This window comes from Saccopteryx leptura, chromosome 1, assembly GCF_036850995.1.
Source record: "Saccopteryx leptura isolate mSacLep1 chromosome 1, mSacLep1_pri_phased_curated, whole genome shotgun sequence".
Lineage (NCBI taxonomy): Eukaryota > Metazoa > Chordata > Mammalia > Chiroptera > Emballonuridae > Saccopteryx > Saccopteryx leptura.
Genome location: NC_089503.1, coordinates 119,995,106 through 120,016,830, shown reverse-complemented (window position 1 = coordinate 120,016,830; position 21,725 = coordinate 119,995,106). Strand labels below are relative to the sequence as shown.

Sequence of the window (21,725 nt, the reverse complement as noted above, 5' to 3'; positions counted from 1 at the left end):
GTTCTGTTCCTGGAGGAACTTCCAAAACTCTTGGAATTTCTTGGTGATGCTAGCAACAAAGGTGTCTTTTGTTATGTTAATGAGATGGCCCTGGGAAAGGTTGGGGCGTTGGCTGCTACAGGAACAAACCACTAATTAATGGAGGGCTGGAACCTTTAGTTCCTCTCCACCTCTGGGGAGGGGGGAGAGAAGAGAGGCTGGCGGTTGAGCTCCATCTCCAATGGCCAATGATTTATTCAACCGTGCCTGTGTAATGGAGTCTCAATTAAAACCCAAAAGGATGGGGTTCAGAGAGTTTCCAGATTGGTGAACACACGGACCTGCTGGGAGAGAGGGTTCCGGGGAGGGCATGGAAGCTCCCAGCCTTTCCCCACACCCTGCCCTATGCATCGCTTCCATCTGGCTGTTCCTGCGGTATGTTCTTACAATAAACTGGCTGTTCCTGCGGTATGTTCTTACAATAAACCGGTAATCTAGTAAGTAAAGAGATTGAGTTTTGTGAGCTGCTGATTAATGAAACCCAAGGAGGGTGTCATTGGAACCTCCAATCTATAGCTGGCCCATTAGAAGTACAGGTGCCAACTTGGATTGGAGATTGGGATCTGAAAGGGGCTGGGGTTATATAACTGAGCCCTTAACCAGTGGGATCTGATACTATCTCCAGGTAGATAGTGTCAGAGTTGAGTTAATCGCATGGTAGATGTTGGGCAATTGAGTTTGTGAAATTTGTATTTTTTGAGTTTGCTCACTTTTATTGTTAAAAAATGGCACTGGGCAGCCACGTGTGTGCTTGCCCTCAGAGCAAGGCAGTTTATTGCAAATTGTGGATTGCATTTCTGCTTGGGAGGGCCATTGTTTTGCTAATATTTGCTGGAAGAGGGGTCTTTGTGGACCCAGGTAGTTTTTCAGGGAGAGGGGAGAGAATGCAGAGTGCTGAAGAAGAAGCCAGTTTTGCAGAGAGAGAGAAGGAACGCAGATGGGGAACCAGAGCTGAGGGGCTTGGGGAGCCCCACTGAGGCTTGTGGGGCCTTTGATTCTAGGAGGAACTGGAGAAGATTCTCCTGGTTGTGGAACCAGAGAATGCGTCAGGGCTTTGGGAGCTCTGAATGAGAGGGAAGTGTTTTCCCTGCTTGTTTGCTTGTCAGCGGGTACGAGACTTGAATAAAGGATGGCCCACCATTTTGTGGCTCCACTATTTCTTTACCATTTGTCTGAATCCAACGCGAACCTGCATGGCCACAATGGCAGCAGCCCCTGGCTCTACAGTAGACTAAATAATATGACATATGCTATGTGATGTATAGCATATATTTCATAACATTATAATGATATATATATACACACACACACACACACACACACATAAAACTATACATATATTCTTTGTCATAATCATAGAACTATGAAGCCACAATAAACTTAAGAAAATTAAATACAAAGAAAATATAATACCCTCCCTCAAAATGCTGAACTAAAAAGACTAATTTGACCCTCTGGTGAATTTCATTTTGCTCACTCTGTACTGTGACTGCTTCTTGCTTCTCTTCTGAGCTAAGCTTCTCTACCATGGGCAGGGTAGTGACTCATGCACTGCACCTCCCCCCTCATCCCAGCCACTGTGAAACAGTAACTCCTGCAGCAATTACGATGTTATTTGGTCTTCACTCAGAGCAAACACATCACTCCCATCTCCAGTCCTACACCTTCCTCGTTAGCCCGGGGCAGTGAGAGCCCTAATCCTCGGCGCCAGCAGGACGGCAAACACAAACACGGGCTCCGGAGAACGCATGCTCACCCAAATGAACCAAGATGCCCTTATACTTTATGAAGATAATAGTGAAAATGAAGAAGAGGGGAAAAATAACCCCAAGTACTGACTTGTAGGCCATAATAAAAGTTTTGAGAAGTTTTTCACCGGCTGAATGGAAAGTCACAAGACAGCTGTCAAGCAGGAGAGGGTCATGATCAGGTTCAAAGTTTTAAAGAATCGCTGTGTTGGGTGTGGAGTGTGGAAATGCATAGAGAGAAGCCAGAGGGGAAGTGAGGAGACAAGATGTGGGAGCAGAGATGAGAAGTGAGAGGCCAGGACAGACTGTGGAGGGAAAGGAAGGGACGTTGGTGGCCCCCGTCAGGAAGGTGGTTGGTCAGGGACAGGGAGCGTGGGAAATGACCCCTGCGGGCCCAGGAGGCTTGCTGGCATGAGGACCTGGGAGTTGGGAACACAGGAGTGCACATTTTTCAGTATTCATCAAACTGTCCATGTCAGATCAGCGCCCTCTGCTCTATGTATTATAATTTTACATTAATGGGGGGAGAGGCTCCTTCTAGATCCAAGTATTTCTTGATCTCAGGCTTGTGGCCTGGTAGAATGGAGAGTCTACTTGTTGAGAACATAAAGCCTGGAGGAGAAACACATTCTGGGAGAAAGTCAGGATGCATTTTGGACATCCCACCCCTGGAAGGCCCATGAAGCATCTCTGTGATGACACCTCAGTGGCACAGGCCCATGTGTCTGGGACGCGGAGGAGGGACTGCAGGGGAAAGTATAAGTCTGGGTGGCACGAAGGCCCGGGAGGAAAGGCAGGTTGGTCAGAAGAGAAGGAGGTGGAAAAGAACTAAGCTGAGGAAGAAGCACAGAGAACGAGGAAGAAGCCCAGAGAACGAGGAAGAAGCGCAGAGAACGAGGAAGAAGCCCAGAGTGGCGGAGCCCCGTGGAGGGGGCTGGGGGACATGTGGTGTAAGGGGCTATAGAATTAAAGGTGCATCTGTTTTCTTTTGTTTTTTAAATGGAACACACTAGATTTTGTGTGTGTGTGTGTGTGTGTCACACAGAGAGAGACAGAGAGAGAGACAGATAAGGACAGACAGACAAGAAGGGAGAGAAATAAGAAGCATAAATTCTTTGTTGTGGCATCTTAGACCTTAGTTGTTCATTGACTGCTTTCTCATATGTGCCCTGACCGGGGAGCTACAGCAGACTGAGTAACCCCTTGCTCAAGCCAGCGGCCTTGGTCTCAAATGGGTGAGTTTTGCTCAAACCAGATAAGCCCGCGCTCAAGCTGGCGACCCCGGGGTTTCGAACCTGGGTCTTCCACGTCCCAGTCTGACGTTCTATCCACTGCGCCACCACCTGGTCAGGCCACACTAGAAATTTTTGAATGATGATGCCAAATATGCAGGAGAAAAGGAGAGGTTGAAGGATCAGGACAGGGTGGCTTCAAAGATGGAGCCGTGTCCAGGGGAAAGCACCAGGGGAGATCCAGACCACACAGGGAGCACAGGACCGCTGAGGGGAACAAGACCCTTTATCTGCCCCACAGGCCAGTCTCCCAGACCAGAGCAGCTGTGTTAGCAAACGATGACCCCCAAATATGCCAGTTGTCTGCTGTTGTAAATAAAGTTTTATTGGAATACAGCCTGGCTGTTCATTTGTGCACTGTCTATAAATGCTTCCACACTCCAAGGGCAGAGTGGAGTGGTTGTAGCAGAGATGGTCTCACCCACAAAGCCTGAAATGTGAGCTCCCTGAACCTTTACAGAATACCTTTGCTGACACCTGACAAACATCTCCATCCTGTCAATCAAATCCCTCCGATTCACACAATATTCTCAAAGTATACACCAATCACTCTCTTACTTGTGGAAGACCACGGAAACTTCTCTATTGCCTAAAAGAGCCAGTCGCAAGGTCTTAGCAAGCAGGACAAAAGTCCTTCAAGTTTGACCCTGCACCAGGAGTCAGGATTCTGTTCTGAAACGAACACAGGGCGACTCAAGTTCCAATCCTGTGTCTGTTGTTCAGAGCTGGTCTCTTTAGCAAGTTACTCAACAGCTCCCAGCCGTGGCTTCCCCACCCAACATGCCTCTTGGGCTTCTCTGAGGATCACACACAAATCTGTCTTCTCAATAAATGTCAGCTCCCTTCCACGGTCTTCCCCCAGCTGTTTCACACCCTAGCAAGCCCACAGCCTTACAGGTAAACCTTCCATTTCCTAATTATCTTTGTTTCACCAAATACCTAAGTTTTTGCAAATGCTTTGTGCCCTTCCTCCCCTCTAGGCTGGCTGTATTCTACGTGATCACATGTCACTTTCTCTTTCTTGGCACCTCCTTGAGCATCTACTACTGCTCCTGGGGGCAGCCCCACATTGCTGCTATTCCAGCGTCTGACAGGCGGTATTGATACACATCAGTTTCTTCCCATCAGAGTAGATGTTCCTTCTGATCGGGTCGTTGTCTCCTTTAAAACTCCCCGAAGCCCAGCACAGTGACCTGACTATTACAGGAGCACGAGGTGGGCCCTGTCCCTTCTCTGGGCGGCACCTTCTCCCCCAGGACGCTGGCTGTGCTCACTGTTCCACTGTTCAATCATTTTAAAATATATTATAAGACAGACAAAAATGCTGAGCACCCAATTAGCATTCCAGAACATACAAGGCATAGCTAAGAAGAAATCTCTGGTTTCCGGAAACCGAAATATGCAAAGGAAGCAGAGGTCCAAAACCAGCGGTCGCTCCTCCGATTTGTCCTTTGACTGACAGCTGTTAAAGGCGGACTCTCTACCAAACACTGTCCTGGGCAAAGGTGAATCAGTCACAGGCCTTGTCTAGCTGATGTATCTGGAAAGGTCATATATACTGAAAAGATCATAATCAACTAAACTCTGACTGCCCAATACAATGTGTGAAAAACTGAAGTCAGTGCAATATGTACTAGATCAACCAAGCTCAAATGCTGATTTGGTCAGTAAGATAAAAAAGGATTCTCAAGTTTTAAACATATAGTTATATTTTAAGAATAATAATAGCATGAGCACTCGTTTACATGTGCACAGCAAGTTAAAACTAAGCTTAAGAGAGGTAAACATCCTTGAAAGTGAAGCCAACAAAAGAGGTTTTGACTGGAAGCCTAGAGACATGGCATTGACAGCAACCAGCTGGGGACCCTGGCCAAGTGATGTGGACTCAAAGTGAGAGAAATCTGACCAGTGAAGCCCTGAAGCCCTGTCTAGTACCAAACAGGCTTCTTTTCTGATTTAGAAGTAGTAAAACATGTTGCAGCCACAAGGGGGCAGACTGTGCCTGAGGAAATCTAAATAGGGCTCCTGTATCTTGCACTTTTCATTTTTATACTCAATTTTCTCTTAATTCCCACAGCTCCAATCCCCACTTAAAAAAAAAAAAAAAAAAAACCTGCTGGAGAAAGCTATTAAAAACCAAAGCACATTTTAATGAGAAATCTATTCTTAAAGACTTTCCTGAGTTAATTTAGACAAATATAGTTAGTTTTTTCACATCAGGAGGGCACAATGGGAGCTTTCTGTTTGGGATCCACTCTTCCTCCCTCTCTCCCAACCCTTCCACCTGACTTTCAGACCACAGTCCTTGGTATGGAAATGCCAACCCTCTTCTATTTTATTACACACACCCACACAAACACACACATGCATACACATGCACAATGATCTTATTTGATTTTTCACTTTCTTCCTAAGCTGCTTTGTCTAGCAAGTGATATATTACTCATGCTGTCATTTCTTTTTTTCTCTTAAAGTAATAAGCACAAGCTGTTATCAATGGCAAATATTCAGGTACCTAGGTGTGGGAAACAATCCGATCTTCTTAAAACAGATTAAGTTCTTTTTCTTTCTCTTAATCTTATTAAATTAGATTCTGTATGCTGAAATAGTAACCTTAAATTCTAACTTCTGAACCTTAGTAAAATGATCTGAAAGAACCCACAAATAGTGCTTCTAGTTACAAGGCAAGTTACTTTATTGGGAATGTGACTCTTAAATGCACTGTTTCTATATAAAGCAGGTAACCTTATTTTTATTAACTGCAGGTTATGTACTTAACTGAAGGAACTGACAGTCCCTCTATCTGAGTGGTTTCCACAGCCCTGCAGATTAGTAACAGTCTGGTGATGGAGAAGAGAATTATCAGCCCAGATGTTTCCCTCTCCTTCAAGAAAGAGTCAGAGTGTGTGTGTGTGTGTGTGTGTGTGTGTGTGTGTGTGTGTGTGAGAGAGAGAGAGAGAGAGAGAGAGAGAGAGAGAGAGAGAATGAACATAAATGAGAAAGGCAATGTTCTGTCATTCAGATGCACGTACAATGCTGATCTGTTACAAAGGCAAGGACCCAAGAACAAGAATTATGGGCAAAACTTCCAGTAAGAACACAATCGCTGACAGTCGTTTTCTGCGTGTTAATATCACATAGAGTTCCCACATCAAAGGGCTGGTGAAAGAATTCAAGGAGTTGATGCCTGGAAAGTTCCTGGCAGTGTCCAATACACTTAACCCCTCAGAAAGGGTTAGCCATTATTTCTTTCCCATCTCCAATCAGACACCACACAGGTTGGGTGAGGGCCTCGCAACTGTCCTTGGCTGGGGCCCCTCCCTTCCCCTCCCTGAGGTTTCAATGCAAAGGCCTTCTCTGGCATGCCTGCCCTCCCCCACACTGACCCCCTCCCCCCCCCCAAAAAAAGGAGCAGGAGTAGCTTCTCTGACAGGTACACTGGGAGGAAGGGCTGGCCTACTCTTTACCATCTGGGAATCCATTTCCCACGGGGACTGTGGCCACCAGTTACCTGCCTATATCCATGACCAGGTGGGTCTGTCCAATTTGGGGCTGCAATGTTGGCAATCCTGATTGGCTGGAAGTCTAAACCTGCCATATGGCTGTCCATCTGTCTCCTGAACCTGACTTCCATTGAATCAGAAATCTGGAGGGTGGCTGGGGTCTAATTATTCGTTATTTTCCCCGAATCCAAACACCCCTTTCTTCTTGAAATAATATAAATATAATTTTGCCACAAGCTGGGACTAGAAAACCATCTAAAACAGACGTCAAAATCTCCTTTCACTCCGGCAGTTTTGTTTACACACAACTGGGTCTCAGTGACAGCCATACTCCATGCGTGAATCCCTGCAGGACAAATGAATGAAGTGCCTGGAGACTCCATGGAAACCTCTGAAAGTGACATTCAGCTCCCGTCTGCCTTGGCTACCTTCCAGGGGTATTCTGAGCATCCCTAGGACAGGATTCCAATATAAGTAATAAATAAGAAACTCCAATAAGATGTCACCGGAATATAGGTGATGAGGCACTTTGAATAATTAATAAGAACTAAGAAGTTTGTTTAAAGAAATAGATTCTGTTTCTTTTTAGACAGTTCTTAAGTAGTAAAGGTTTTGATAGTATGGTTTCTGGTGGTTTATTTTTATAAATGAGTAAGACTCAGCTGAGACAGATTTGTCAAGACCTTCCCTTCTCTCTCACCAAAAAAATTAAATACAATAAGCATGCCCTCCTATCATTTCCTTACAATATACACAACAGTTCCTTTTCTGTAGACACTTCAAAGGTAAACTTTAGAAGCATCCAACTAAAACCACTAAAAATTCTTCAATTTGGGAGATTCCATCTAGATTAAATTTATTGTATTAGAGAAAAAAGAAACCTTGCTCAAACATATAGACCTTCTGTCTATTGTTCTAGAATAGAACCATTTTAATTTGAAAGAACTATGCAACACTTCCTTAAATCCACAGAAAACCCATGCCTCACAATCGGAATAACCTGAAGAAGGCAAATAAAAGAAACAGAGTGATTACTGCAAGTACAAAGGTCAACAAATGTAAAACAGCTTGCTTTTCTAAGTGAGCTCTGTGTGTCTTTGAAAGCTGTAGTTATCAGCTACTCAAAACAGGAAAATTCATCTGAGAAATTCAGGTACTGATGAATCTTTATGTGGTCAGCAGGTGTGGGGAGGGGGCCAGCTCCCCAGGCCCCCCCTGCAGCCTCGCCCTGGGCTGGTTACCTGATGAGGACGCACTGGTTGTCGTGGCGCTTCCACAGGCAGCGGTAGCACTCGTTGGCCACAGCGAAGACGTGAGGGGACAGCTCCCCCAGGTGGCTCTTGCTGTAGCGCTCCATGGTGGCGCGCTCGTACAGGCCGGGGATGGTCTTGTAGGGGTTCACGGAGGCGATGATGGAGCCGATGTAGGTCTGCAAGCACAGGGACACCCCGTTACACACGGCACTGGGGGAGTCGCCGGCAAGGGCTGCACACCCCGACCCACGCTGGCACAGGGACAGAAAGCGTCTGCATGCAGCTCAGGGCTGCTCCGCACCCACAAAAGGAGGAGCTGCCGATGTCCGTTAGGGGACAGAGGACATCCGCTCCCCACAACTTTTTGGTCTAAAATCTTGTCACATTCTGTACAAATGAATTAAGCCATTGCAAAGAGGACTTACTATGAAAGGAAAACAAGAGAAAGAAGATGGTGAAGTGGCCCTGGCCCAAATCCCTGACCCTGGGACCGCCTAGCCCAGTCAGGTGACTGCTGTACACCCAGGATTAAAGACAGAACAGCCTGACCAGGCGGTGGCGCACTGGAGAGAGCGTCGGACTGGGACGCAGAGGACCCAGGTTCAAAACCCCTGAGGTCGCCGGCTTGAGCATAGGCTCATCTGGTTTGAGCAAGAAGTCACTCAGTCAGCTATAGCCGCCCCCCCCCTCAAGGCACATATGAGAAAGCCATCAATGAACAGTTAAGGTGCCACAACAAAGAACTGATGCTTCTCATCTTTCTTCCTTCCTGTCTGCCTGTCCCTATCTGTTCCTCTCTCTGACTCTGTCACAAAAAAAAGAAGAAGAATAAGAGATGCTGAGGCCTGCAGGGAGGGGGATGGCAGTTACTGTTTAATGGGTACAGAGTTTCTGTTTGGGATGGTGAGAACATTCTGGAGATAGATAGTGGTTATGGCTGCAAGTGAGTGTTTTATATATTTTTTATTTTTAAATTGCAGTTGCTGTACAATATTATATTAGTTTCAGATGTCCCATTACTAGACACCTATATAACTTACAAAGTGATCACCCTTATAATGCAAATGCGTTTAATGCACTGAATTGCACACTAAAAAATAGTCAAAAATGGTAAATTTGATGTTATGCGTATTTAACCACAATGTTTAAAAAGTAACATGAAAATTTTGAGAAGTCAGTAACGTCAAACGCTTCCGGAAGTGCCCTATCGCTTATCTGGAGCTTAGCTGGCTGACAAGCTTACCTTTCTGGGGCAAAAGCCAGGCCAGAAATTAAGCAAAACCTTCAGAGCAGCAAGATAGAGGCCACTGACTTGTTAAAGCGGAATACCTTATGTCTCCTCCATATGGACTAAGTATTCACTTGTACTCCTGCAAGAAATGCTAATGACGTTTGGTTGTCTGGTTTCCAGGCTCAGACCCAACTGAAGAAGCCAGTCGGAAGGGGAGGAGGCAGAGGCCTGCAACCACCTCCCAGCAGCCAGCTTTCACGGCACGCGTTGTGCCAAGGGCTTTAGAGGTGTTACAGGCTGGACCTCTCCCATTTGTATGTTGAAGCCCTAAATCGCCGCTACCTTGGAATATACTGTATAAGGAGATACGGCCTATAAAGGGATGTTTAAGTTAACTATTAGAGTGGGCATTAATCCAAACTGACTGGTGTTCTTATAATTAAAACAGATTTGGATACACAGGAGACACTAGGGATGCATGCACAGACAAAGACCATGTAAGAACACAGCAAGAAGGTGGCCATCTGCAAACTAAGCAGAGAGCCCTCGGAAGTAATAATCCCATCAGGTGTCTTCATCGTGGACTCCTAGCCTCCAGAACTGGGAGAAAAAGAAAAAAAACCCCAAAATTTCTGTTGTTTAATCCACCCTGTCAGCAATATTTTGTTACAACAGCTCCCACAGACTATACGGAGGCCTGGCCCCTTTAACACACACCAACCCTGGGAGGTTCAGAATACTACCACCCCTGGTTTTCCAGTGAGAAAACTGAGGCGTAGAGAGAAAAGTCCATGTATGGTCACACAGCCAGGAAGTGGTAGAGGGGAGATTTGAACCCAGGCAACCTAATGCCAAAGCCTTCTCTTATTCACTGCAAGGCTGGGCAATGCAGAAGAGAAACAAAAGCAGAAAATACTAGACAGAAAGTCCAACCATCCTGAGAGCAGCTGTACCATATTACAGCAATTTGTAATCATTTATATTCACAGTGACTGCCAGGAACATCAAGCAAAGTATCGTATGTTCCATATAACTGTTTCAAATGTAAGGGGGGCTATAACATGTTTTGGAAATAGAGTGAACCCAAAAAGGTAAAAAACATAAAAGATGTATTATCATATGACCCAATGATTTCTCTCCCAGGTATATGCCCAAAAGAATTAAAAACAGGTACTCTAATAATAAAAATATAGTAGCATTATTCATGATAGCCTAAATGTAGAAACAACCCAATGTTAATCATCAGAAAGATAGTTAAATAAGACATGGTATATCCAATACCATGGAATATTTGGCCACAAAAAAATAGAACGAAGTACTGATACATGCCACCAGCAGATGAACTTGAAAACACTACACTTAATTAAAGAAATCAGGCACACAGAAATAACAAGATGCATCATGTTCCTTAACCTTAATAAAAAGTTTTAGAGTAATACACGCTTTCTGATTTCAACCAAACTGAGAAACAAAAAAGCCCTAGGAACAAATTATAGACTATTTAGTAAGGGAGAAAAGAGAAGGCATTTAGAGTTTTAGAGACAAAATAATCTCATTAGAGTTCAAATAATAAATACATTATGTTGTGGTTGACAGTGAATTCAACAAACGGACACCCATGTACCAACAGGAACAGCAAACAACCAGACTATGAGCCAAACACAACAATCTGAAATCTCTTAATTAAAAAAGAAAAAGAAAAAAATGTGTAAAGCCTTTGGCTGCCTGGTATGGAGAAAAAACCCACTTTTTTGTTTTTTAAGATTATAGGAAGTGGTAGAGCGTCGGCCCATCATGTGGAAGTCCCAGGTTCGATTCCCGGCCAGGGAACACAGGAGAAGCACCTATCTGCTTCTCCACCCTTCCCCCTCTCCTTTCTCTCTATCTCTCTCTTCTCCTCCCGCAACCAAAGCTCCACTGGAGCAAAGTTGGCCCGGGCACTGAGGATGGCTCCATGGCCTCTGCCTCAGGTGCTAGCATGGTTCCTGTTGCAACAGAGCAACGCCCCAGAAGGGCAGAGCATCACCCCCTAGTAGGCATGCTGGGTGGATCCCAGTTGGGTGCATGCGGGAGCCTGTCTCTCTGCCTTCTTGCTTCTCATTTCAGAAAAATATTCAATACAAAAAAACTCAAAGTAAACAAACAAAGAAACAAAAAGGATTATAGGAAACCTTGCCCCATTTAGAGTTAAAAATGCCTCTGTACTCTAAGAAACCCCACTTAATACTGGGACAAGTTAGGCTCTTAAAACATGAAGGCTCACATTTGACCATTTCACCTTCTTACGAATGACCTAAGTCATTTCTTAAAATGCTTGTCACCAATTTTAAAGGACAATTAAGCCAACATGTTTCTTAAACAACTTGACCTGACATTCCATAATTGTGGAGCACAGAGGACAAAACTAAGTACGTGATGACATTGTCACGTGCCCTCATCTGAGATGCAGGCAGGGCAGAGGCGCTGTTCTGCCTCCTCTGACAGATGAAGAAGTGGACCAAGGATGCGAAGCCCCGGCCCCTGCAGTCCTAGAGCCAGTGACTGAGAATGAGGATGGATCCTGGGTTCCCCGGTGTCACTGTGGGTCTGCAGCAACCCCGTTCCCCGCCCATCCACGTACAGGATGGAAATCACCCCAGACTCTGCCCCTTCTCATCACTGGCCAATGTCACCATGTCCTATGAGCTCCACTTCCAATCATCTCTAGAACTGTTCCCCTTTCCCTTCATCTCAGTTGCGCTGATCTCGCTTGCTCAGATTTCCACACAACCCTCCTTCTTCACGGATTTCCCACATGTCCTGTATGCTCAATCCAGTCTCCACATCTGACAAATGAACTCCATAAGATGAAATTCTCCTGCTTACAAGTCTTCAACCTTCAGGGTCAACCACAGGAAAATTCAAGAAGGGAGTCTAAGTGGCACCAAAAAGGTGACCAACACCCTACATCCTAATCCATCATTCTCATTACAGATACAGAGTGGGGGGTGGGGCTTCAGTACCCTGAAAGGTCTTTATATACTCACAGAATTTCTGTTGCCTGTGCCCATGTACACACCAAACACCACTTATGAACCTGCCTAAAAAGAAGTATAAAATAACATGGCAGCAATAGCAGTAACTGCTAATGTTTCATTCAGAGAAAGAGCTGGTGCAAAATCTCGAGGTCCATCAGCAAAAATACTGCCAAAGACATCTTCTTTTTTCCCCACTACCTAAAATATACCACTTTGCGTAAGTGATTTTGTCCCTAAATAAATACTGGATTTGTTGAATAAGGAAAGGTCAACAGGGAATAAGATGTGAAAATGGCCCCTGGGAAGCAGAGCGGGGCAGGGGAAGGTCCCAGCTGAAAATTAAATACCAGGAGAAGCAAAGAGAAAATGTAGTAAGAAACCCTAAGAGCCAGGAGACGACATTTGTCGTGCGCTTGTACCATTTATTACTCCATAAAAATGGCATTATTACTGCTCTAAAAATGGCCCAACATGAGAGGGACCAGGTACCCATGTCCTCATACAGGACTCCAAATTCTGCAGGAATAAATAGCCTGGTCATTTTAACGGCTTTTCAGAAATAGAAAGTACGTTCTATTTTGAAGCACATAAAACTTTTTTTCTAGTCACAAAAGTTCCACATAACTCACCAAAAACTACATTTCCTTGCCCATTTTAATAATCTGGAACAGCTGTAGCACATATTGCTTAAAAATGTTGGGAGGAACTGACTATATTTCTTCAATCCAAAAATCTACCAATCCAAGGTTTTCAAAAGGCCTACGATTATATAATACCTAGTCTCCAACCTGCCACCAAACAAAGAAAAATCAACTACAACTGAGAGTGTGTCCCATGGGCCTCAGATGCAGAGCTGCTTGTAAATACCGAGGAATCCGTGCTACTGTTGGGAAGTCACTATTCCAACATAGGAACAAACGGTCTAGACAGCAAGCCTTGGCCCACGCAGAACACTGGAAGTGCTCCGCCTGGAGCTACCTTCCCTGGATACTGCTTAGTCCCTCTGGGCCGAGGATTCCAGTCAGTAGTAACAACACATCCTCTGTTATCCCACATGACGGCTATGTGAAACTGCTACATAAATCAGAGGTATTCATGATTGTTTTTGTTAATGAAAATAAAGCCACAACTGCTGTTCATCATGTGGCCCTGAAAAGCTGGATGTAGAAGACCAAGTCGTGTGAAATGCACTCGGGAAATTGGTTCAAGTCAGTGCCGTGGCGTACCTTCCTAAGGGGAGGAACGTGTTAAGAAGTGAAGTCGTTAGCCATCCACCGTTCTCCTCCTTCCTTCTCTCTCCGGCATCTCCCTAAATGTGGCAGTGAATGACTTTCAGAATCTTCATCCTGAATGCAGCTTCAGCTTTCAATTACAGATCTGTATCCTCAGAGGCCCAGCGGACAGCTCCACTTGGATGTCCCTTAGCTCCAACTTAACATGGACAAGGCTGATCTCCCCCAAACACCTGTTTCTTCTCATAGTCACATCATGACGAATGGCACCCCCGTCTACACACATGGTTAATCCAGAAATCTAGGAATCATTCTGTAGAAATTCAGCTTACTTGCCTCCCAAACTGAATCAAACACTTAAGACTCTACCTTTCAGAATCTTCTGAACTTAAAACCCTCCCATGGTTGGGTCAGAACCCCGTCATTTCCCATCTGGTTTGCTGGTACCCTCTTCTAGGCCAGATACCTACTGCACAAGCTCACCTGTCACCTTGCAACCAGAGTGAGTTTTCCCAGAACTCATGTTTATAGTCCCCCAAGCCTTCAAAAATAAATTCAAGGTCACTAACTTGCATACAGTGCCCAGCCTTCCTCACCTGCTCCTGACCACCTTGCTGGCCAGCTGTATGCAACCACCATTTCCATGTCTCCAATGTCCTGCAGTTGGACAAACATCACATCAAGCAATTTCATGTCTCTGCATATGCTGACTTTTGGCCAGGATGAGCCACCCTCCTCCTTGACCAAATCCCCCAATGAATGCTTCAAAACTTGGCACAATGAGTGCCTCTGCCGGAAATCATTTTCCAACCCTCTCCTCACTCCCTCCTTCCAAGGCTCATTCTGCATTTGTATCACATTCAGTGTCACCTGGAACTATTTCTCAATGGTGTGCTGTGTCTGTCTTCACTAATAAACTGGTGAAGGGAGGGACAGTATCTTTCTTTATCCAACCCTTTTTTTTTTTAATTTTATTTATTCATTTTAGAGAGGAGAGAGAGAGGGGGAGAGAGAGACAGAAAAAGAGGAGAGAGAGACAGGGGGGAGGAGCAGGAAGCATCAACTCCCATATGTGCCTTGACCAGGCAAGCCCAGGGTTTCGAACCGGCGACCTCAGCATTTCCAGGTCAACGCTTTATCCACTGCGCCACCACAGGTCAGGCCTCTTTATCCAACCTTTTAAAAAATAATTACCTTGCATAAGAGTGACTTTGCATCCTTGGGACCCAGCATGCACCCTGACACAGAGGCACAGCTAAATCGATGCAGATATACCGGGGACCCCACAATCTGACCACCAACCCACCGGATAAACTCCCATTTCAACTCTGTCCTAGTTCTCTAAGCCACTACCATCCGCATAACAAAACTGTTTGCCATCACCGTCCAACTGAACGATTAAGAACATTTTAAAAACAACTTTAAAACCCGCTAAGCACTCAAGATGGCTGTCAAGAAAACTAGATCCCAACAGATCACTCAAGTTGTTACTGAAGTCAAGCTCTTACACTTAGGTGACATTTCTATTTAATTTGAGTGACTTTCATACTGAAATTCCGTCCCTGCTAAAAGGAATCTGACCCTAAAGAGAGGCAGAGAAGAAAAAAAAGAAAAGCGCAAAATCAAAGATCGTAATTGCCACCCTCACGTGCTGATGTGGAGGTGGCCACTCCAGAGTGCAAATGGTTGGTAAAGTTTAAAAATCCATAGTCAGACAGATGGTTACAATCATCTTCTGGCAACACCAGCTCTTGATTTCATGTGAAAAAAAAAAAATACCCTGACAAACCGCACTGAATTCAGCTGTTCCCGGTATGAGACACATGCCAAGGCTGCTAATCATCCGGACGTCAGGCCATCCCGAGTCCGTGCGAGGCACGCTGTTACTTGACACTGGCTTTGGAAGGGAACAGAAACAAACCGGAAAAAAAAAAAAAAGTCTACTTTGGAAAAACTCAACTCTAGGAAATGAAATGCAGATTTAGATTTGCATGTCCAAAACGGTGAACTCCACAGCCTGGTCTGGTCTGTCCGGTCCTTACACTGCAGGCTCCTGCGATTCCCCGCAGGTGAACTCGGTTCACCTGCCCCCTGCAATCAATAGGTCTGTAACTGGCTGTCGCGTTTTCAAAATGCTAGGACATTTGGCTTGGCAGAAGCAGGCTTCAAAGTTAATTCAGGAACAACATCAAACACATTTACACGATTCAGTCTGGAACGCCACCTAACCAAAGGAGAGTATTTTGAAAACACCTAAAAATACATGAGCTGTGAAGACTCTTTTGTGCTGACGTGAGCATTTATCTTTAGACACAGCCCCACGTCTTAAAATGAGCTCGTTTGATTCCGATCTTTGCACTGTTTGTTCAACAAGACCAACAAACTAACCGAAGGGCTGGGTGGAACAGCACACGGCTTCCTCTGGAGCCATCTCCAACCCCATAATTGCAGGCGTGCACTCAGCTCCCTGCAGCTCCCTCCCTGATGTGGTTTTGAGCCGTTCCTGCAAGGCCAAGACAAGAGTCTCCTCCATGCAATTGACCCAGAGCGCGACAAACCCTGTAACGGAGAGAGTGAGCCTCCCTCCCATTCGGTGAGAAACAAAGCGGCCACACCATGGCCTTCCTTGGCAGCCCCTCCACTCTGGACACAGAGCTCACTTTCACTACAACAGGGACCTCATCTGCACGTCAACACTGTGTTTAGAGCCTGAGTACATAATTTGAAATGATCCAGGCTCCAGAGAGTACAGTATGCCAGGCATCCAAAACCCAGCTCGTCTTTCCCACTCTCCTCTCCTCGAGGAGCTGCTGGACAGACCACCGGCACCACGTTCACAGGCCCATTTGGGCTTGATGAGGCTGGCAGTCATTCAAGCTAATCCTTTCCCTCCCCCCCCCCCGCCCCCACTCCTCCTATCTGACCTTGTCTTACACACACTACCGAGTGTACCCTGGTCTAAAACCCTCAGTTCCTCACCCTCGAACTACTGCAACACTCCCAAAGTCAAATGACTCTCTAGTCTCACCTCACATCACACTTTACTACCAACTCTTCTAAAAATTTCTTGGAAAAATTCTCTCCTCATAAACCTTGAACCACCGAGCCCAAACTTTGCCGAGTAGCTTTAAGGAAGGCAGGGTTTCTCTGCATCGGCACTTCTGACCTGGACCGCGTGGCCCTTGGTTGTGGGCCGTGCTGTGCACTGTGGGACGTTCAGCAGCATTCCTGGGCCCCACTTACCGGACACACCATTAGCCTTCTCTGCCTTGGATATCACAACCAAATATGCTTCCAGATACTGATTGCCAAATGTCCCCTGGGGGCCGCATCACCAGCCTGAGAACCACCACTTCGGGGTGCCCTGACCCCTGCCTGCCTGGTATATCTCTCATTGCTCAGAGTTCCCCAGCAAACACCAGAATCCATCAACGCCGTCAACCAAAGTCACTCTCATCTGTCCAACCTCATGTGTGGTGTCTCACCGGCCCTTCCTACTAACCAGCTCTGTAGGGTCCTCCTTGTCCCTGTCCCACAGGGCTCCCCACGGCCAGCTCAGGCTTCCTCACCGGCCCCGTGTCTCTCTGTGCCACAGACACATGCGCCCCCCCCCCCCCGAGTCTTTAGGAACTTACGGATACAAGTACTTGTCTCCATCAGGCCTCCTCAGGGGGAGGAGAGGCAAGAAGGGTGGGACTCCCATCAGACCGTCTCTGAGGGGCGAGACCATCAGGGGGAAAGCCTCCATGGCAGGAAGCCCAGAGACAAGAGACTCAAGGTGGCAGTTTGAGATGGGCTCCCAGGTGGGGAGCTGAGTGCTAGGCTGGGCTCTCACCTGGAAAGTCCCCAGAGGAAAGACCAACAAGGCGGAGCCTTCAACATGAGCAACCCGAGCCCCAGCATTAGGGCACCTGCTCCAATGAACGTGTCAGAGCCCAACAGGCCCAGCAACAAGGCTGGAATCCGGCAGACCCACGACGCTGATCTGAATGGTCTGCACAGTCTCTGTGGCCACAGGGCACAGTGCCAATGCCCGGCGGGACCTTTCTCAGTAAGAGTTGGTACTCTTACCAAAGATGGGCAGAATGCTGCAACGGTTAGCAAAGTTTCCGAAGCTTTCTCTTGTCATTTCATCTTAAAACAAACAGCCCTATCAGGTATGAGGGGTCATGACAGCTGGCCTTCTAAAAAACATAAATTTAAAAATTGACACCCGAAAGGATTAATTAACACAGAGCCTTAAAGGAGGTGAGCTGAAGATTCTGCTGTCTGCACAATCTAATCCCACAAATCCTTATAAATTGAGAACCTTTCGTGGCTGCAGTCAGAGACAGAGATGAGAAGAAAGGCGGACAGAGCTGAAACTTGAGAGGGACCCGATCCACCATTGCTGGCTCTGAAGGTGAAGGAAGGAGCTTCCAGAAGCTGGGACAGCCCTCAGCTGACAGCCAGCCAGAAAATGAGGACCTCAGTCCCACGGCTGCAAAGAACTGAACTCTGCCAGCACCAGGAAGGAGCAGGAAACGGATCCTCCCCTAATGCCTCCAGAAAGGCTAAGGCGAATGCAGCACCTACATTGTAAGTCATTCTCCCGTCTTTTAAACATATAGACAGGCACCACTCAGAGCTGGGGTAACAGGCGGAAAAGCTGTGCTGTTCTGACAGGTGGTGGCTTTGTCTCGATGGGCAGTCTGACAAGTACTGGCACCCACTGCCAACAGCTTCAGCAAAGATAAGATAACCAGGGTGGGTGCTTTCTGGATAGTTATACAATTACCCAAGTCTCAAAAGGAAGGCATATAAGGGCAAAGTTAACTGACTTGAACTGCAAATCAGATGTACAAACACCCTGTGTTTTTTCCCTCAAAGGAGAGAGAAAAGATTATTTCAGGGAAAAAAAAAAAAAAGAACGAGATCCTACCCACAGGGTGTACCAGGCAATTTAGGTATCGGGTTTAACATTACCATCATGGAGGAGAAAAAAGACTGTTAAAAGGCTCTGCCTTCTCAATCCATTGGGCAGTTTTTCCCTCCTCCTACTTGACTTACTTTTTCTTGACTATTAAACGTACAGTAAGAACTTGTGTGTAAAGATATGTGAGATCTGATATGCTCATCTACAAGCGACATACAACAATAAAAATTTTTTTCAACCTAGCGTCACATTTTATTATCAACTAGAAGTGGTTACGTCTAATATGTATGGCATTCATTTCACAAATATTTATTGTACAAGCACCAGGTGCCTGGCAATGAACTTGGCTCCGGAAAGACAAAATGACTAAGTCCTTGACAAGTTAAGGAAAACAAGTGCTATACAAACAAACAGCCACACAGAATAGTCGAATACTTGATACCAGAAACGCAGGTACAGTACTCGGTAACCCGGACGGACACCTGTGTAGTGAGCATTCCGTGGGAAGAGAGAGTTCACGGCCGCCTACAAGATTTCAGAGATGGGAGCAGAGGAATAATGCATATTCCACCAGCACATGCAAGACGCAGGACACACAGCCACTTCTACATAAACATGTATGAGCGGTACCTTTCTGAAGAACATATGGAAAACATTTTAAATCTGAAGACTTAGTGTAAGCAAACTCAGCAAGTCAGAGGACTACAACAGGATGAAATTTCTCTAGACAGAGCTGTTTGAAAACATTTGGCAAACATTAGGTCAAGCTGGTAAAAATGACAGTTCCACACTGTCAAGAGAAGGCAAATAAACATGCTTTAAAAAAAAAGATATAATATTAGGCCTTAAACTCCCCAATCTCCCATTCCTCCTCTTTCCCAAGTCTTCTCCCCTGCTCTAAGGTAGATAAATCGGAGGACCCTAGCCCTAAAGTGCGCCTCCAGTATCAGTTAGCACCCGGCTGTGGTAAAGCTCTGTATTACTCTTCATCATAATCACGAACATATTAGCAACGTTAAGTGTAACTGCGACAGAACAAATAATGTTCAAAGACGAAGGGTTTTTACAGTATTAAAATTTGTTTTTTAAAAACTGTATGAGCCCTGGCCAGTTGGCTCAGCGGTAGAGCGTCAGCCTAGCGTGCGGAGGACCCGGGTACGATTCCCGGCCAGGGCACACAGGAGAAGCACCCATTTGCTTCTCCACCCCTCCACCGCGCTTTCCTCTCTGTCTCTCTCTTCCCCTCCCGCAGCCAAGGCTCCATTGGAGCAAAGATGGCCCGGGCGCTGGGGATGGCTCTGTGGCCTCTGCCTCAGGCGCTAGAGTGCCTCTGGTCGCAACATGGTGACGCCCAGGATGGGCAGAGCATCGCCCCCTGGTGGGCAGAGCCTCGCCCCATGGTGGGCGTGCCGGGTGGATCCCGGTCGGGCGCATGCGGGAGTCTGTCTGACTGTCTCTCCCTGTTTCCAGCTTCAGAAAAATGAAAGAAAAAAAAAAAAAAACTGTATGAATTTAAACTTGACAAGAAAAATAAACAGGTATAAGCAGTTGTCCCAGTTTACTGTAAAGATGTGCCAACTGGCCGATGAAAAATGGGTAGATCTTTAGGACAATCAATCTTCTCAGACAATGTACTTTAATGTAAAAAGCACTTATTATAGAAGTGAGTTTTAAATATTACTTTATAATATACTTTATAATATTACTTTATAATACAGAAGTAGTCACATATCATAAAAGTTGAGAGAAACACGTGCATGTCTGCTTTTTATGGTCATGTCTCCATTCAAAGCAGATTCACAACTAAAGAACATGGGTTCCCTTGAATTCAAGTATCCTCCTGGGTGGGATCCAGAGCCAGGAAAAAAAAAAAAAGAAAATCGAGAAAAGGAGAAAGAACAAAAAAACGAGAAAAGAGCTTAAGCTCAGGTACACTGGTTTGCAAATCCACATTTCCTCCCAGCTTCCTTGAGGAAGTCAAACCACTCCTCATGACTTCTTCACGTAACAAAACAATAACAAACAGAACACATTCACAGAACAGGTCAAATTACCCTTCCATTTAAGTAATCCCACTAATAAAGTCAGGGCAGTAAACACAGAGAACATGATTTATTGAGCCACGTTTCTCATTTGGCAAAAACACTTGAACACGTAGTTTTACTTAGATTAACTAGAGGTTCTCAAAAGGCAGAAAATACTCTTTGAAAACAATAATTTGAAAAACAGCACTAGATTTTGGGGAGGGGAAATCACTTTGTAAGTTATATAATCTAACTACTAAGTTGTACATCTGAAACTAACATAATATTGAATGTCAATCGTAATTGAAAAATTAAAAAAAAATTCAGTCAAACTTGAGGCTTTTTTTTTTTCTTTTAAGCGAGAGAGACAGAGACAGAGAGAGGGACAGATAGGGACAAACAGACAGGAAGGGAGAGAGATGAGAAGCATCAATTCTTCATTGTAGCACCTTAGTTGTTCATTGATTGCTTTCTCATATAGGCCTTGCCTGGGGGGCTACAGCAGAGCGAGTGATCCCTTGCTCAAGCCAGCGACCTTGGGCTTCAAGCCAGTGACCTTTGGGTTCAAGCCAGGGAGCACGAGGTCATGCCTATGATCCCACTCGAGCCAGTGACCCCATGCTCAAGCTGAATGAGCCTGTGCTCAAGCTGGTGATCTTGTGGTTTCGAACCTGGGTCTTCTGTGTCCCAGGCCGACATTCTATCTGCTGCGCCACCACTTGGTCAGGCTAAGGGATTCAGAAAGGGCATTAAAGCGGCACTCACATAAATCTGATCTCTCTTATATCGCTGGTGCAAGTTGTGCATGATGGAGCCGCCATGCAGTTCTGTCAAGGTGGCCATGTCGTCCACGCCTTCCTCATTCATCGGGTGCATAGCGGTCACCTTCTGGTGTGTAATTGTGCTCTGCTTGTATGTGAACACCTGACGGAGAAAATAAATTCAACTGTTTAGTTATCAGCAACAAAGAGTTTCTAGAAGCTTTCTGACAACTCAATACAATTTCAACAAGATGCTGAATTGGCCAACAAAAAATAAACTGCAGAAAACAAACATTCTCATATTCTTTGTGCCACCCATCTCTTTTTAAAGGAAGCAATTATTTTGATAATTGCTATTAGATGTTCTTCTTTTTAAAAAAATGATTTTAGAGAGAAAAGAAAGGGAGAGAGGGGAAGAGAGGGGTAGAGAAAGAGAAAGGAAGATGAGAAGGGAGGGGGGAAAGATGGGACTACAGAGATAGAAAGAAACATCAATCTCTTTCTGTATGTGCCCTAACCAGGGATTGAACCAGCACCTTTATATATTGGGACATCGCTCTATCCACTTAGCTATCCAACTAGGGTTGCTATTCGATGTCCTTAAACGATATTAGTTCAAGTGCTAACTCTTCTTTGGGGACCACAATTATAAATTTCCAGTTCACCTCCCTGTATATTCCTCCAACTGATATAAATCAGTGAAGAAGCTG

General features: G+C 45.5%; 1 protein-coding gene across 3 annotated transcripts in view; it reads right to left on the bottom strand.

The window, feature by feature from the left end:
* Positions 1-21,725, bottom strand: part of MYO10 (myosin X) — a 224,426-nt gene that overhangs the window by 111,983 nt on the left and 90,718 nt on the right. For all 3 annotated transcript variants that reach the window (XM_066374157.1, XM_066374163.1, XM_066374170.1), the window contains exons 3-4: positions 21,020-21,178; positions 7,824-8,011 (exon numbers count right to left, since the gene is read on the bottom strand). In XM_066374157.1, the coding sequence (XP_066230254.1) occupies positions 7,824-8,011; positions 21,020-21,178 (347 nt within the window). The remainder of the gene's footprint in view (positions 1-7,823; positions 8,012-21,019; positions 21,179-21,725) is intronic.